General features: G+C 41.6%; 1 protein-coding gene across 11 annotated transcripts in view; it reads left to right on the top strand.

Annotated features, from left to right (window-relative positions):
* The window catches only part of Plch1 (phospholipase C, eta 1), a 215574-nt gene that overhangs the window by 17567 nt on the left and 181114 nt on the right, over positions 1–16893 (top strand). For all 11 annotated transcript variants that reach the window (XM_063281791.1, XM_063281797.1, XM_063281796.1 and 8 more), the window contains exon 2: positions 12405–12523. In XM_063281791.1, the coding sequence (XP_063137861.1) occupies positions 12445–12523 (79 nt within the window). In that variant the 5' untranslated portion in view covers positions 12405–12444. The remainder of the gene's footprint in view (positions 1–12404; positions 12524–16893) is intronic.

The following is a 16893-nucleotide window of genomic DNA, read 5'->3' as shown; positions in this document are numbered from 1 at the left end:
ACCTAATCAGACTAAGTGAAGAAAAAATAGACAAGACGTAATTACACTGCAGAACTTAAAAGGTGAAGGGGATTTTATGCAGAATGAGGGAGATGGGGCAGTCTATTTGCAAAGGCTTGGGAAATTATCCTGAGACATAACATTGGCATTGATTCGAAAGGCAGGAAAACACTGACTGAGCTTGCACGCAGAAATAAACTGTCAGCTTAAGATCATGTTCCCATTCAGAATATTCTTAAAAACAAGGACCAAATACAGGCCTTTCAGGCTTACAGAAATCTAGAATGTGTTCCACAGATCATCACGAGGGGAGGTTCACATCAAGCAGATGGAAATGATGCCCAAGAGAAGTACTCAGAAATGACAGAGAACAGAGGAAGAGAGGAGTGTAGGACCACTGGTGCAACTGGAGAGAATCTTAAGTGATTTCAGTCTCAAAAGGACTTTCATTGGTCAGCCTCAGACTTCCTAGGTGTGTAAAGTCATATATGTACAGATAGCAAGAAAGTGGAAGTGAGTCTATGTAGGGGAATAATGAAGGCTAATGGAAGAGGGAGGGGAGAGAGGAGGAATGGAAGGGTAGTCGGGTATAGTGGACAAATTCAACGTGCATTACACACTTGCATGAAAATGGCCTTATGTAACCCCATAAGAGAGTCAGAAGAAACATATTATGGAAAGTCGGGATAAAGGGAAGGAATGGAGATTGAAGAAGGGGAGAAACAACGCAGCAGCTTCAGTAAGAAATAGTGGTGTAGGCTTGAAGAGCAAACGCGGTCAGTATGTTCTATTAAAGATATTGGTTATTTAGACTTGGAAAATTGCATGTTAAACTTCACCAAAGAATAGATGGCTTCCTGGCTAGTGCGGGTTAGATGAAGTGAGAAACGTAATCAAGAGAAGATGGTAATATGGAATAGAAAGATTACAGGCCAATCTTCCTTAGGAACACACATGTAAAAATCATTATCAAGCATCATGTGAACAGTGCAAATTCACTAAGGTATAATAAAATGATATACTCTGACTAGATTGGAAATTGAAGCTAGGAAATTCACATTAATGGATTAATAGAAATATTCGAGGATCATATTATTAGAGGCAGTGACATATGGTGCTTAATATCAGGTTGTGCAACATCTTAAAGAAATCAGAATAGACCATGCTTAATATTGTAAGGGCTATTTATAAATAACTTGCAGTAGAAATTGAAGCACTTTCTAGCATGATTACCATTATTCTATGAAATACTGTATTACATAATTAATGCAGTCTTGTATCTTAGGTTTTTGCACATAACATTATTTTATGAACATTTTTCTATAAACTTCCAAGTTCTTTGCAAACATAATTGATAATGTCCACTTGGCAATTGGGTAACACTTCAGTATATTTAAATGTTCTTATTTTTCTGTGTCATAAAACTTGTTGTAGTAGATATTGACAATGCTCCAATATAATATGGGATAAGTCATTTCACAATGACAACAGTAGTCAGAAAAGCCCCCAAACTGTGGACATCAGAATTCTGTGATCTGTGGTATTGTTTGAACTAGTTATACCACAGTTATTAATTAGTAGTTATTTTTATTGTTTCTGCCTGTACTCTACTTTTGAAAAAAATAAAGATGTTTTCTTTTAAAAAAAGATTTATTTATTATACATAAGTACACTGTAGCTATCTTCAGACACACCAAAAAAGGGCATCAGATCTCATTATAGATGATTATGAGCCACCATGTGTTTGCTGGGATTTGAACTCAGGGCCTCTGGACGGGCAGTCAGTGCTCTTAACCACTGAGCCACCTCTCCAGCCCAGGAATTCTCAAACTTAAAAAAAAAGTTACAGTGATCTGGGATGTAACTCAGTGTGGATTGCTTGCCTGGGATGCACAAGGCCCAGGGTTCACTCACTACTGTGAGAAAATATATTTGTCTATTCCTCTTGACTATGAATATGAATTATTGAAACAAAAGCTATTGACTGCTTCGAGCTATACTTCCTATATTTATTTATCTATGTGTGTACACGAGTGTGCGCACATATGTGTGTATGTGTGTACAGATGAGCTCAGAGGAAAGCTTCGTGAAGTTGGTTTTCTCCTTGTGTCTTCACGTGGCTTGAGGACTGTGCTACCAGCTGTGCATGGTAAAAGCACCTTCCGCTACAGGGCTATCTTTCCAGTCAACTAGTTCTCTTTTAAACCAGTTCTTTCATTTGTAGCAAGCTCATGTCCTAGGAGGGTGAGGTGTATCTCATTGCTCAGCTAGGTCAGAGTATCTTAAGCCCATGATTGCTTTAAAGAAAGCACAGCAGAAACATGGGACTTAGTAATGCCTTAAGAAAATGAACTAAGTGTCCTTTTATTTATTTCCCATTGTTTACCTAGCCGGGAGGGGAGGGGCTGTGGAATTAAGCTATTTGCAGAGCTTTTGAACAACCTACTTGGTGGTGCTTGGAAACCAGAGAGAAGTAAAGGAGTGGATTTCCAATTGGGAAGGACACCTGCTGGGTGGCTTGGGAATCCCAGCGGCAGACCTGTACCCTGCCCACTCCCACACCTCTGCGTTATCCTGATTACCTTAAAATTAAATCAGAAATGGAAGAGGGGCAAGCTTCCTTTAAATCTTAACTTTTCACTGAATTTCATTTGAATCCTCAGATTTTTGGCCATACCTGGGCGCAGCAGTCCTCAAGCATCAAGGGTCAGGCTGTGGAGTGCTGGACTGAGTTTAAAGACTCCTTCTCAGGCCTTCCTATTGGATGCTTGTTGCTGTGTGAACATTACTGTCAGAGACTATTAACTTTGCCTTTTATCTCCCAGCAAGGCTTGATGAGAAGGGCAGCCGGCACCTTCCCATCAGAATTCTGTGGGCTTTCAAGGTTATTTAAATTTATAATTAGAGATGAATGGCTTGAGAGACTAGGGAGGATTTGCCTAATGTTGAGTGAAGGGCTCCAGAGAGCATCTTATTTATGGCTATGCCCACTGGGTCTCCCCTCCTTCCCTCCCTCTGTCCCTTCCTCCCTCTGTACCGCCCTCCCTCTCTCCCTCCCTTCTTCCTTCTCTTCCTCCCTCATTCCCCCTCCCTTTCTCCCTCCCTCCTTCTTTGCATTTCTCCCCCCACCCCTTATATTCAGAACAAGCTTGTGGAGACACCAGACCTATAGGGGCAGGACCTGGTCACACTTGCACTCTCACTCTGGCCTTTTGTCTTTTGAGGTGGGATTCTTTATGTGACTGTCCAGGAACTAGCTAGTTACTTCTTTCCACAAAAGAGCAGGTGTAGGCACTGCATTTTAATTACTGCCTTAGAGCCTTGTGTCCTGTTGTTAGCAATTTGAAGGCATGAGCCAGTAAAATAATTTTTTACAATGAGGCCTGGCTAGTAAACTTGCCTTTGTAGACCACACTCACTCAGATTTCATTTTGAAACAGCATTTCATCATCTGATCTGGAAAGAGCTCACACTTTGCTTGTCTCCATTCCATATGCTCTAGAGACCCTTTGTCTAGAGGCATAAATATGCATTTAAACAATAAGTAGCATTGTATACAGCCATTTCCCTCCCTTTCTTCTTGGTCTACAGTGACACAGGGTGACATGGGGACAACAGGAGTTGTATTGGAAGAGTCTGTGTCTTGTGTGTCATCAGTAAGGAGACCCTAAGCTCTTTCTAAAAGTGTCAGCGAGAAATAACGCTGGGTGTCTGGGACGGGGTGGGGGCCCAGGATCAGAAAATGTAGGTTTACACTTCACTGGTTCTCATTATTTTGGAACTCAGGCTCAAAAAAAAATGTGTGACTCACAGGGATATTGGGAGGACCATTAAAAAAATAAACAATTGATACAAAGGGGGAATATTGTAGAAATCATGGGGATGATCGGCAAATAATGTAGAGGGATGGATGGAAAGTGTTTTTATGGGAGAGTGATGCCAGAAGCCAATGGCTTTGGTCGTGGGAATTACAGGAGCGAAGGGGGAAGGGATGCTAGTCAGAGTGGAGGAGGTAAGTCCATCCACTTGAGAAAATAGATTTTGGCACAGTGGTTAAGAGCTCTAGTTACTGTTCTAGAGAAGCTGGCTTGAGTCCCAGTCCCCACATGGCAGCTCACAACCATCCAAAATTTTAGTTCCAGGGGATCCAATACCCTCTTCTGGCCTCCACTCTCATTAGACAAACACTTGCTGCACATATCTACATTCATGCAGGTAAAGCACTCTTACACATAAAATAAATAAATCTTAAAAATATAAAAATACATTTTATTTCATTACTATCATCATTATTAACTAACATCATCACTATCACCACCACCACCACCACCACCACCACCACCATCATCATCCTCATGTGTCTTGGTGGGTACTTGACTGCCATGGCCAGCTCGTGGGTTCTCGGGATTGAACTTAGGTATACTAAGTGCTGTTTTCCTCCCAGACCCAAGTTCCTGGAATAACAACTCTGATACTCAATTTATATGTACAAATACAAAAGCATAAGATTTGGCTATTCCCTAATAGGGTCATAATTTACTGTCCCATTTATTCTAATTTAAGTTCTGCCACGAGGCAAGTCCCTGTGTGTCCTCCTTTTTGTTCCTGGGGCCCAGTTCTATTCCTGTGCCTGGCTCTATGCTAGAATCCTCTCTGCCCATTGGATGTCCCACCTTCTATTTCCTGCCTCAGCTACAAGCCAATCAGCTTTTTTTTTAAAAATCTTTATTAAATTGGGTATTTCATATTTATATTTCAAATGTTATTCCCTTTCCCGGTTTCTGGGCCAACATCCCCCTAACCTGTTCCCCTCCCCTTCTCTCTGTGTGTTCCCCTCCCCATCCTCCCCCCATTACCGCCTTTCCCCAACAATCACGTTCACTGGGGGTTCAGTCTTGGCAGGACCAAGGGCTTCCCCTTCCACTGGTGCTCTTACTAGGTTATTCATTGCTACCTATGAGGTTGGAGCCCAGGGTCACTCCATGTATAGTCTTTGGATAGTGGCTTAGTCCCTGGAAGCTCTGGTTGCTTGGCATTGTTGTTCATATGGGGTCTCAAGCCTCTTCAAGCTCTTTCAGTCCTTTCTAAGATTCCTTCAATGCCAATCAGCTTTAATTGATAGATGTTGCATCCGTACAGTCCACGAGAGATTTTTCGCTACTCTTAGATCATCAGATTTAGCAGCAGGTACATTATGTGTTGAGCTATCTTTTCTACCCATAATTTTTAAAAACATGTCTACTCTTCCTCACTCCACAATCCTCTTTTATAAGCTTGTGAGCTATGGTTCTTTGCCTAAATAAGCTATTTATGTGCCTGGAACATGTTTGTACTGTTTCATAAAATGTGTTAAAACAGCATTGTAGATTTGCCAGACATTTAAAGATAGTTAAAAAACTTCTAAAGTGAAAGATAAGGCATTTGGTTTTGCTTTGCTTAAGTATACCTACAAATAGCGTAGGGACACATTTCAATAAGGCATGGATGGAGCATATTTGTGTTGTTGCTGTGTTTCCCAAGCTCAAATAAAAATACTCTTATATTTGAACCCAAAGAGATCCAGTTGAGTCACAGTTGAGACCAGGCAGAGCTCATGACTACCAGATGGGCTCTCCACATTGTTCTATGCTGACATATTTCATTCGTTAGGTCTCTGGATGCAAATAGAAGATAACTCACTTCCATTAAACAAACTTAAGCAAACCAGCAAGCAGATACAAAGCTCATTTAACACAAGGGTTCGGGGGTCGATTAGCTTCAGGCGTGCTCGATGTCAACAGGTCGTAGGTTTCTCTAGGTGTGAGATTCATACTCAAGCCTACTTTCTCCGTGTATTCAAAGGTAGTGACTCCAAGTCCTAGATCTTGAGGCTCGTGTTTATGCAACTTCAACTCTAACAGGAAACGGACTTTTTTGTTTTTTTTTTGTTTTTGTTTTTGATCTTATACATATATTAGACCTACCTGATTCAGAGGTCTAAAACAGTCCACATAGCACCTAAACCAAGCCCAAAGCATCTATATCTCTTACATAAAGTGGGAGAAATTTCTCAGAGGGAAACACAGGTAGTAAGGAATATCTACTTGCCTGCAACTTCTCAGACAGGCTGAATTATGTAGATAAGGTGTGGAAGGCTGTTTTCTTTTATTTATAGAATTTGAAATGTCTGACAAGTGGTTGTTATTCTACATACTTTTTTTTCTTATCTAAAAGTGCCAAACTTTGCATTTCATACATGTATTTGGTATTGGTGTTAGGCTGTTTTCTGACTCTCTTTACATTCGATAGTTTTGGTCATGAAAATAGAAATAAAAATGGCAAAAATAAAGAAATATATTTAGGTATGGAGCCACACACCTGTAATCCTAGCTCTTGGAAGGCAGAGATAAGTGGATTGTGAATGTGCTAGTTTTGGTAATGTGACACGCCCTGTAATCGGTGGGAAAGAGCTTCAGTGAGGGATTTGCCTAGATCAAGCTAGTTGGATCTAGATTATGTCTACATATGTGGGTATGTCTGTCGGGGACTTTTCTTGATGGCTTTAATTAATATCAGAGGCCCAGCCTGAAATTGGGCATCGATCACCAGTATCTCTGGTTGTAGACCCTCAACTACTTAAAAATAATAGAAAAAACTAAGTGAGCACTCAGCATTCATTTCTCTGCTTTTGTTGTGTGGATGTTATGTGACCAGCAGTTTCAAGTTCCTGTCCTCTTGAATTCCCCAAAATACTGAGCTCTAACTTGGAGCCGTGGCCTAAAATAAGCCCTCTCCCCTCTAAGTTGCTTTTGGTCAGGGTTTTCTCACAGCAAGAGAAATAAAGCTAAGGTAGTGAGTTTGAAGTCAGCCTGGACTCTATAGTGCGTCTGTCTCATAAAAATTCAAAGCAAAACAAAAGCAACCCCCAAATCCCACATTAACCTTGCTTTGAAGCAGAACTGTCTTTAATAACTGCTGGTTGTTTCTGATGCTCCCTTGAGTCGTAATTTTGTGAATCACTATAAGGTTCAGAAGTTACGCATTCTGGTGAGATGTCTCTTTGGGTAAGTGTATTTGCTCCCAAGCTTGATGACTGGAGTTCCAGTACCCACATTGTGGAAAGAAGGAGAGAACCAACTTCTGGTACTTGTCCTCTGACCTCCACATGTGTCCACTGGCATGCATGCATTCATACAAATAAACACTAAAAATAAATAAATAAATAAATAAACAAACAAATGTAATAATAACAAAATTAATCATCATGGGGACATAGAGACATGGCTCAGTGGTTAAGAATACTGGCTGCTCTTCCAGAGGACCTGGATTTGATTCCTAGCATTCCCATGGCAACACACAACCATCTATGAATCCAATATTCTCTTTTGTCCTCTGAAAACACCAGACACACATGTAGTACACAGGCATACATGCAGACAAAATTCTCATACATGTAAAATGAATTTACATAGTCTATGATATGCAAATGTGCTTATATAGAGTTCTAGGTAGAATATGGACATTACGTAGACTCCTTTGGATGTAAGATCTAAAGTAAGATGAAAAATAAGCCACTCATTTTATAAGTATCTTGACTTTTGGTAGGTACAACCCAAGTTAATTTCATTGTGCTCATGCAAATAGGGCCATAGAGCATTCAGAAGAGTTCTGGGCTGCTGAAGGTGGGTTTCAGCCATTTCGAATAGCTAATAGTGTTACCTTGCAGGTTACACATGTTCTCTGTGTCTTGATTTCTTTTTGGTTTCATAAGAAGTTTGACTTAGATGGTGTTTGACATCCCTTTCAGTTGCCTTCCTTTAGTGAGTAATAGCCCTGCCTGTTGTAAATCTAGCTGGAGCTAACGTTTGTGTGTGTGTGTGTGTGTGTATGTACATGCATGTGCACATGTACACACATTTGCATATGCTTACACAACCTCAAGAGTTCCTCAGGTGTGTCTCCCTTGTTTTTCTGAACCAGGGTCTCTTACTGACCTGAAACTCATTAGGCTAGCTGGCCAGTAAATCCCAGTATCCTCCTGTCTCTGCCTCCTCAGCCCTGTGATTACAAGTGTCCTGCCACCAAACCTGATTTGCATTTGTTTTAATGTGGGTTCTGGGGATTGAACTCAGGACCTCATGTTTGGACAGCAAGCACTTTACAGGATTCACTGCCTGTTCATTTATTCTCATACTGTCAACCCAATTGAGTCATTATAACAGAATAGCCACTGACAAGGTAGCTTACAAATCATAGAAACTCATTTCTTACAGTTTACAGTTCTGGAGCCTAGGGATTCCAGGATCAAGTTAGATTTGGTGTCTCGGGAGTCTTCCAGCCCCAGACTACAGACTTCTTGCCGTATCATCACATGGTGTATACAGGAGGTTACCTCTTATATAAAAGGCATGAATCCCAGGGAGGGTGGAAGGGGGTTGTACTCTCCACCCCCATTGATACAGGACATCCCTAGATACCAAATTCTCAGCACAAAGGAGACATATTGTCCTGGATGGTCAAGCAGTGGAGGCTGCAAAGACAAAGACAGATAGCAAGCAGGGGCAGCAATAATCGCAGCAGCAGCAAGCAGGAAAGCAGATTTTTTTTCACGAGTGGATTTTAAGGAGGAAAAAGGGGAAGTTGGTGCTAGGGTGATTTGGTAAGTCCTGATTGGACATATTATCCAAATAAAAATTTTTGAGTGTTGGACCTTGGGTGTTTTGTTTCAGGGTTGAGTCAGTGGCCCAATAAAGGAATGTAAAGCTAGCCTTGGGGACTAGTTTTAGGAATGTAATCTAATGTTTCTTTTGTAAGGAGAAGGGTAAAAGGCGAAACCTATTGGTAGACTGTTTGCCATGCTTGGGCCTGCTAGAGCCCTTCAGAGGGTAGAACTCCAATGCTTCCCCTCCTGAAATCACCATCAAAGATTTCTACAGATGAACTTGGGGAATGTAGATGTTAAGGTCACAGCATATGTCTGAGACTGGAATACTTCAACCAGGGCTCCATCGCAATTTGTGGCTAAATTCTCTGTGCTGAAGGCAGAAGGAATCGAGTAAAAGGTGTTTGTTTGTTTGTTTTTTTATTTATTTTGAGGCTGATCTTGGTTGTTACTTTGACATACCTGGGAACCTCAACCAAGGAACTGCCTTTATCAGACTGGCATTTTCTTGATTGTTAATTGATGTAGGGCCTAGCCTGTGTAGGTAGGTAGTGTCACCCATAGGCCCTGAGCTTTTTTTAATAAGGCTCTCTAGCTGAGCAGAAGCAAGCCAGTAAGGAACATTCTTCTGTGGTCTCTGCTTAAGTTCCTGTCTCCCGCTTTCTGCATTGGTTTCTCTCCATGACTAAATAGAGTGTAAGCTCAAATAAAATAAAACCTTTCTTCCACAAGTTGTTTTTGGCCAGTGTTTAATCACAGCAAAAAAGAAACAGGCTAGAGCATTTCAAATTTTATGTTGAAAGATTTAGCATCAGTTTCAGCTGATTTTATTGTTAGAACAGAGTCACTGAATTAGTCAGTATATTAGCTGTAATCATTGTGAATTTGTAGGACATATCCCATATACATAGGCCCACATAGGCACACAGTTTGTTTTTTTTTTGTTTGTTTGTTTTAATTTATTATTTTGCATAGGATTTCATTATGTACCCCTAGGCTGACCTCGAACACAGTATCCTCCAGACTCAACATTCAAGTGCTGAGATTACAGGCAGAGAATCTCTTCCTGGCTACAGGACGTGTTTGAAACCTTCACATTGTGTAACTGCCTTGTCCCTTATGGCCTATGGAGGTTAGAAACTTGCGTTTGGAATCTGAAGATAGAATTGAAGGTTGCGTTTCTGCCTTTTCCTGGCAGCATAAACAAATCAGTCTAATAGCATGTTCTCTTCTTTGGGGTGGTAGAAGGAGATAACAGTACCTGTCTCAGAAGATTAATAGGGAGTGGATGAGAAGGCTGCATGAGGACCTGCTTTGCTCACTATAAACATCTTAGGGTTTCCTTACTCTTTTACAACCTTCTTCCTTGAATCAGCAATGAGCATAGTGTGCAAAATCTGATAATAACAAATAAAACCACAAAATTGAATTAGCAAGGGAAAATAAGCATGAATATAGATAGGGTCTTTTTTTTTTTAATTCGCTTTACGTCCCCATCACTGCCCCTCCTCCTCCAAGTGCCCGCTTCACACAAGCTCCCTCCCACCCCTCTTTCTTTCTTCCCCGAGAGGGTGGAACCCCTGCCCCTCCCCCACCGCTCCGTATCTCCCCCACTCTGGCACATCAAGTCTCTTCAGAGCTAGGCAAATCCTCTCCCCCTGAGGCCAGACAAGGCAGCCCTTCCTGTTAGTGAAACGAAATCCACAGGCAGGCTTTAGGGACAGCCAGTTGTTGGAGGACCCACATGAAGACAAGTGGCATGCATATCTGCTACATATGTGCAGGGGGCCTAGGTCCAGCCCGCATAGGCTCTTTGGTTGGTGGTTTAGTCCCTGGAGCCCCCAAGGGTTCAGATTAGTTGACTCTGTCTTCCTGTAGCGTTCCCATCCCCTCTGGGGTCCATAATCCTTCCCACAACTCTTCCATAAAATTCTCCAAGCTTCATTCGGTGTTTGGCTGTGGGTCTCATCATCTGTTTCAGTCAGCAGCTCGGTGGAGCCTCTCAGAAGACAGCCGTGCTAGGCTTCTGTCTACAAGAGTAAAGGTGCCAGGGATTGGTGCTTGCCCATGGGATGGGTGTCAAGTTGGTTCAGCCATTGGTTGGCCACTCCCTCCATCTCTGCTCCATTTTGGGTCAAAAGTTTTGTGGGTGGGTTGGAGTCTTTATCTCTCCATTGGGGATGGTCTTCTTTTTAATTCCATGTACATTAGCACCTTTGTACTATAAGTGACATGAACACCTTTTGTAAGTCAGGGATACTACTGTTAATTATTAAAAAATATTTTCTTGGAAAAGGTAGTGCCCTCAATAATATAGAGGACTTCAATATTAGGTATTTAGGTAAAATGCTGGAATGGTGAATATTAAAGTTAATTATTCTAGGAGAGATATGCAATGAGGAAAAAGGATACTAAAACAGGAAAGAAACCGGGTGGATTTCAGTTCTGCAGTTTTGAAAAAAAAATATCATGTTTAGTTGTTTTGTACTAACGTACCTGTGTGGCTGGTTATTAAATTCAGGGTACTACACTCTTTTAAGCACATGTTTCACTTATAAGTCACACTGCATTATTTCTATATCTAAAAATACTTGGGAAAGGGGCATCTTTATAGCATGAAATGTTGGCTCTGGGGGACAACATCATTCTAAGCTGGCAGGGATGAAGTAAAATGAGGGGGAGGGCATCAGGCTTGAGTGGAGCAGCAAGTAGGCTGAACTTAGATAAGGTCCCCTGTGTGGAAGCTTAAGGAGAAACTTACCAAAGCTCCTGGAGCCTCCACTAGCTGTCCCAGTGACAGACAACACTGTGATGACTTACCTTTTTCACCAAGCCACTTGCTCGGTCCTGGGGTACATTTACAAACCTCTAGACTGTTACAATAGGGCAGATGACAAAACTGTTTCCCACCTGTGGGTTTTCCTTCTTGCCAGCCTTGCTTTTTTCCCCCCTTTTATTCTGCTGCTGTTATTGTTTTCTAACTTTGTTATGTGACCAGAAAGGAGGCTGGAATTCTGAAAAGTCACTAGGCAAATCTTGTGAACAAAGGGGGCCTTGTCCAGGGTCACGCACACTGGATTTGCAGTTTAATTCATCAGCTCAGATCTCTGCTTTTCAAGTGTTTGGTCTCTGCAGAGACAGGAGTCTCTGGGGGTTCTGTGAGAGCATTGTGCTGGAGGCCTGGCCAGCTCTGGTTACATCTGTAAGCCTGGATGGATCCAAGGATTAGGGCCCCTAAATAAATAGCTGCAATGAAGGAACAGAAGGCAAACACACTTTGTTATGGTTTGGCCTATCTGCACCCACTTGAACTTTGCAATAATTTCTAACATTTTGTGAGTTGGTTACATAACCCACCCAACAGAAAATTCAGGAGTTGAGAATGAGAGCTCACCTGCTAGTGAAACCTATGGAAATCTATCAGGATTGACTGGTTTGGTCCTGATGAAATCCAAGTGCAGCCTGGAGCACAAAAACCAGTCCTGAAACATGCTTAATGGTAGCTTTATTTCCTCAGCAGAAAGCAGTAACCGAGTCCAGAATGGTGCTGTTGGAAAAAGTTACTGTTTTAGCATGGGAAAAAAATAGCATTCAGGTTCTTGGAACTTTTGTGGGAAATTTGTTATGGGCTAGAGGAGTCTTGGTCCAAATTGTAGCTCCGTGTGTTGTCCCTAATGCCAGGCAACACGGGCCATTGTGCTGCCTGTGTGAGCGTGTGGCTGCCGCTTTCTTCATTCCTGTCTCATTCTGTCTCTCCTGACAGGGTAACTTCATTTTGATGCTGTGCCAGAGATCCTCCGGCAATGAGCTACTGGAACGGCGAGAAGAGGAACTGTGTGCAGTACCGCAGGCATTTTCTAGTAGACAACCGTGTGTTTCATGGTGAGCTCTTGTATTTATGTAGCTGGGACTCTGCTTTTGAAAGTCCTTTTATTGTACTGTTCTGGATGCAAGTATGGTCTAATTGTGGGGTTGAGCCAAGAGCTTGAGATTACTTGCTCATGGTTAATTATCTTAAAATTCCATTAGACCGTGACCCGAGGTTTTCAGCGGTGAGAACTTCCTCAACAGCAGTGGTGTACTTCCTTCCTGCCTCTCAGCCTTTCTTCTCATGTTGACTCCACTAATGTACCTTTCCAATGTTTGGAACTCTTTGGGGGGCGGGGCTTATACGAAGTGTTCAGTCAATATTTGAAGCTCACTGTTCAGTGCTTCTTACCAAAAAGGTGTGTGCTTTCTAAATTCAAATGTTAAAGTGTGCTGATGTCCATCTGCTCTAGTAACTCATTAAAAGGAAGTCCACTCACTTACATTGGTGTCCTTTGGGGTTTCAAGACTTCACTGGTGTATCAGACCACAAGAAAACAGAACAGAGAACCTTGCTACATTTCAGAATATCTGGTGGGTGGATTACCGTAGCTGAACAGAGAGTGATCAATACTAGTCATTTTCATGACAAATAGTAATTATCTTAAACCATTGCCTTTAACCCAGGCGATAGTTTCTTGTTTAGTATCTCATAAGCTTTGTCCATTCCGTTATCAGGATCGCCATGGGAGTAATTTATATTGTGAGCCAATACTTTCTGGGTCACTGGAATTTGGAATTGCCCAGGAGATACAGAGGGAGGTAGAGAGAGGTTTCATGAGAGGGGTGATGTTTCATTAAACACACTCCCATTTATCCTCAGCTTTTGACTTTGGGGTTCATCCTTCATTTTGGTGACCGATTTAATGTGTATCATTCCTTTAAACTTAAGTCTGGCTTCAGCAGTTGCTTTCCTCTGAAGCTCACCCAAGAGTGCTGTTGGGTGCTTCATGCACACACTCATGTTTTCAGTTGTACAGTGTTTTCTGTTTAGACTTATTTGTCTCAGGAGACAGAGTGTTACTGTACTGTTGAAATGCTGCAGTTTATTGCCATTTTCCTTATTGTAAATGTCTTCATCCAGATAGCTAAAACTACAGTTATGACTCGAATAAGGTTCTGATATGTTTTTATAGTTATATTTCAGTTAGCATGTTACTATATTTTGGTTTATAGCAGTCATTTTTCTTGTATTTCAAGGAAGGGATTGTTTTGCCTCACAGCTTGAAGGCACAGCCCATCTCTGGGGGAAGCATGGTGTCAAGTGTTTTAACTATGGAGGCCAGAGCATGAGGACACTAGTCACACTACTTCTACATCAAGAAGTAGAGATGAGTGCTTGTGCCCAGCTCCTTTTCTCCTTTCCCCCATTTTATTCATTCTGGAGCTTCAAAATCCACTGTTAGGGTGAAGCTTTCCTCCCCAGTAAACTCTCTGGAAGTTTTTCTCACAGACACACCGGAAGGTATGTCTCCTAGGTGAGTCTGAAGAGTCAAGCTGACAATGGCAGTTAATTGTCACGAGGAACACTATGTCCAGGGCCTAATAGTGAGCACTGCTCTCTAGAGCCCTTTGGGAGTCTTTGTAATTGTTCATCCCAGTTTTTGGATAAAGGAACTAAAGCTAGAAGGTTTGAGTGGAGATTTGGTATTCAAACTCTGATCTTCAGGACGCCACAATCCCAGTGTTTCTGTCCTAGTCTGTCTATCATTCCATCCTGAGAGATGAGTTCTCGGCAAGTACTCTACCACTCAGCTATACCCCTGGGCCTTGAGAAGTCGGAATACCATTCAAGAGTCCTTGCTCTGTGACTAGCCAGTGGTGGATGAGCTTGAACAAATTAAACAGTCTGTCAGGCATGCAATTTTCCCGTGACAAGAACTGTGAACTTACTGAGGTGGGGGCAGTGAATTCAGTGAGCATGTTGGTTTGTTTCCTGATAAAGGGAGTGTGAAATAAGCATACTGGTCTTCATAGATTTCAAAGTTTTTTCCTAGTATCTTAGATGCCTTCGAACTATTTCTGAGAGTTAACAATTTTTACATTTTTGTGAATGACTTTTCACCAAACACAAGCTACACAAGGGGGCAGTGTCGCACTTGAAATGTGAATCAACTACTTTTCACAGTTCAAGAATTACTTCTCAAAGGGTTTAGAGATATTAAATCCTCTCAAGATTAAGAGACTCAAAGCCGGTTAGAACCATGATACTGTTCATTTGTAATGCAACTAGGAGCTTTAAGAGTTGATTTCAGATACGGCCAGTCATCATACTGGGTTTCTTTGCCTGAAGAGATTTAGTGATTGAGGACTGAAAGATATCCTGTTCGTTAGTCTGAGGGAACTCAGCACTTGGCTAAGGTAGGAGCAGTGAACTTACCAAGTGTGTGGGTCTGTGTCAGGACTCAGCACCTGTGAGGTAGGAACAGTGAAATTATTGAGGTAGGGACAGTGAATTCAGTGAGCATGCCGGTCTGTTTCATCGTCAGAGAGGGCTAAGAATAATATTTTGGGATTCCATACATAGTATTGAGAGGGGGGGGAGGGGAGAGAGAGAGAGAGAGAGAGAGAGAGAGAGAGAGAGAGAGAGAGAGAGAGAGAACATGCGGTGAAGAAATGTTTATTTGGAGGGAGGGGCTTCTAGAGCAGGTATGCTTCCTAATCAACTTTTACTTACCAATTTGACTTCTTTATGTTGCTGACAGTTCTTATATAACCAGGTAAACTATGATAAAAAGAGAAAACCCTTTATATCACAAACTGGAAAGGATTGTTCCACACATATGATAGCCTTTTGATATATGCCCATTTGAATGAGCAAATGTCTTAACATTTATTTTTCCACAAAGACTTGAGCAGTGTGCCCAGGAGGTAATAACTACATTAAAATGGGGCCTTTGCACATGAAGATTCTGAATAAAAGTTGGAAATGTAACATCTGTCTTCATAAAGCCCACCCTACACACATTTTCTGGTTAGAATGGCAAAATATTCTCATTGGAGTTGATTTAGAATAATTGCAGGCCAAATCATAGAGACTATTTAATTCAACAACTTGCTTTGCTCTGAATTGTTATCAGTTTGCTGATGAACTTTTATCAACTTGACACAAACTGGAGTCACCTTGGGAAGAGGAAACCTCAAGTGAGGTTACTTTCATTAGACTGGCTTGTGGGCCTGTCTGTAGGGCTTTTTTTTTTTTTTGTATGATATGGGAGGGTGCAGCCTACTCTAGGCTGTCCCGATCCTGGACAAGCATATGTCAAGTAGCTGAGCAGGCCAGTTTTCCACATGGTTTCCACATGGTTTTCCGATTCATGGTTTCGGCTTCCAAGGCTCCCGTATTGAGTTCCTGCCTTGGCTTCCCTCTGTGGTGGATTGTACCATTGGAAGTATGAGCCAAAAGAAACCCTTCTGACCCAAAGTTGCTCTTGGGCATGGTGTTTATCACACAACAGAAACCGAATGAGAACTCTGTTCCTTCGTCTTTGTAACACTGTTGGTGCAGGAATGGGAAAAGCTGATTAGTTTTATGTTCAATTATAAGAGAAACTCTGTTAGGAATCCTAAATTTTTTGTGTTTACCCTTTCTCTTTGTCCTCATTTCTATGTGAGAAATGACTGTGTGTGAGAGTATGACTGTGTGATATGAGTCTTCTTAGAGGCATTGGATCCCCTGCAGCTGGCGTGGAGGGCTCTTGAGAGCCACCCGAGATGGGTGCTTAGAAGAGAACTCTGGTCCTCTAGAAGAGCAGCATCAAGCTTAACTTCTGTGAACTATGCAACTCCATTTATTTGTACTGGTTTCTTCCCCCTAAGGTTCACCATAGGTGTTTACAAAGAAATAGTGTTTTCCAGACATGATGGGATTAATACAGGTGCAAATTCAGAGACCGACGGCAAACATTTAAGCCAGACAAAATCCCAGCATGGAGAATGTGCGAGGGGAGACAGATACAAAGTCTTAAGTCTCACCAGATGCTGTTTACAATTGGTACCTAGTTGGAAAGGGAAAATCAGTTTTTTCAGTAGAGTTACACATGATATCCCAACCATATCTCAAGGCAGACTCCATAGTCAAAAGGACTCTATTGTTTGTGTGTTTTATGATTTGTTTTAGTATATCTTTCTGTTTTTTCTTTCTCTTTTTAGTATGGAATAGAGTTTATTTAGAGCATGGGGAGGAAAATAGGGAAGGGAGGGGGGAGGGAGAGGAAAGAGAAAGAGAGTGAGCTCTTTCTGTTTTTATATTGATTTTTTTTTCTTTTACAGAAAACATGGTTAGGGAGGTGGGGAGGATCTAGGAAGAATTAGGAAAGGAGAAAGAATATGATCAAAATATATTATATGACTTCCCTCCCCAAAAGTAAAAAGAATTATCAGTA

This window comes from Rattus norvegicus, chromosome 2 (genome assembly GCF_036323735.1).
Source record: "Rattus norvegicus strain BN/NHsdMcwi chromosome 2, GRCr8, whole genome shotgun sequence".
Lineage (NCBI taxonomy): Eukaryota > Metazoa > Chordata > Mammalia > Rodentia > Muridae > Rattus > Rattus norvegicus.
This window is presented reverse-complemented; position numbering and strand designations above follow the sequence as displayed.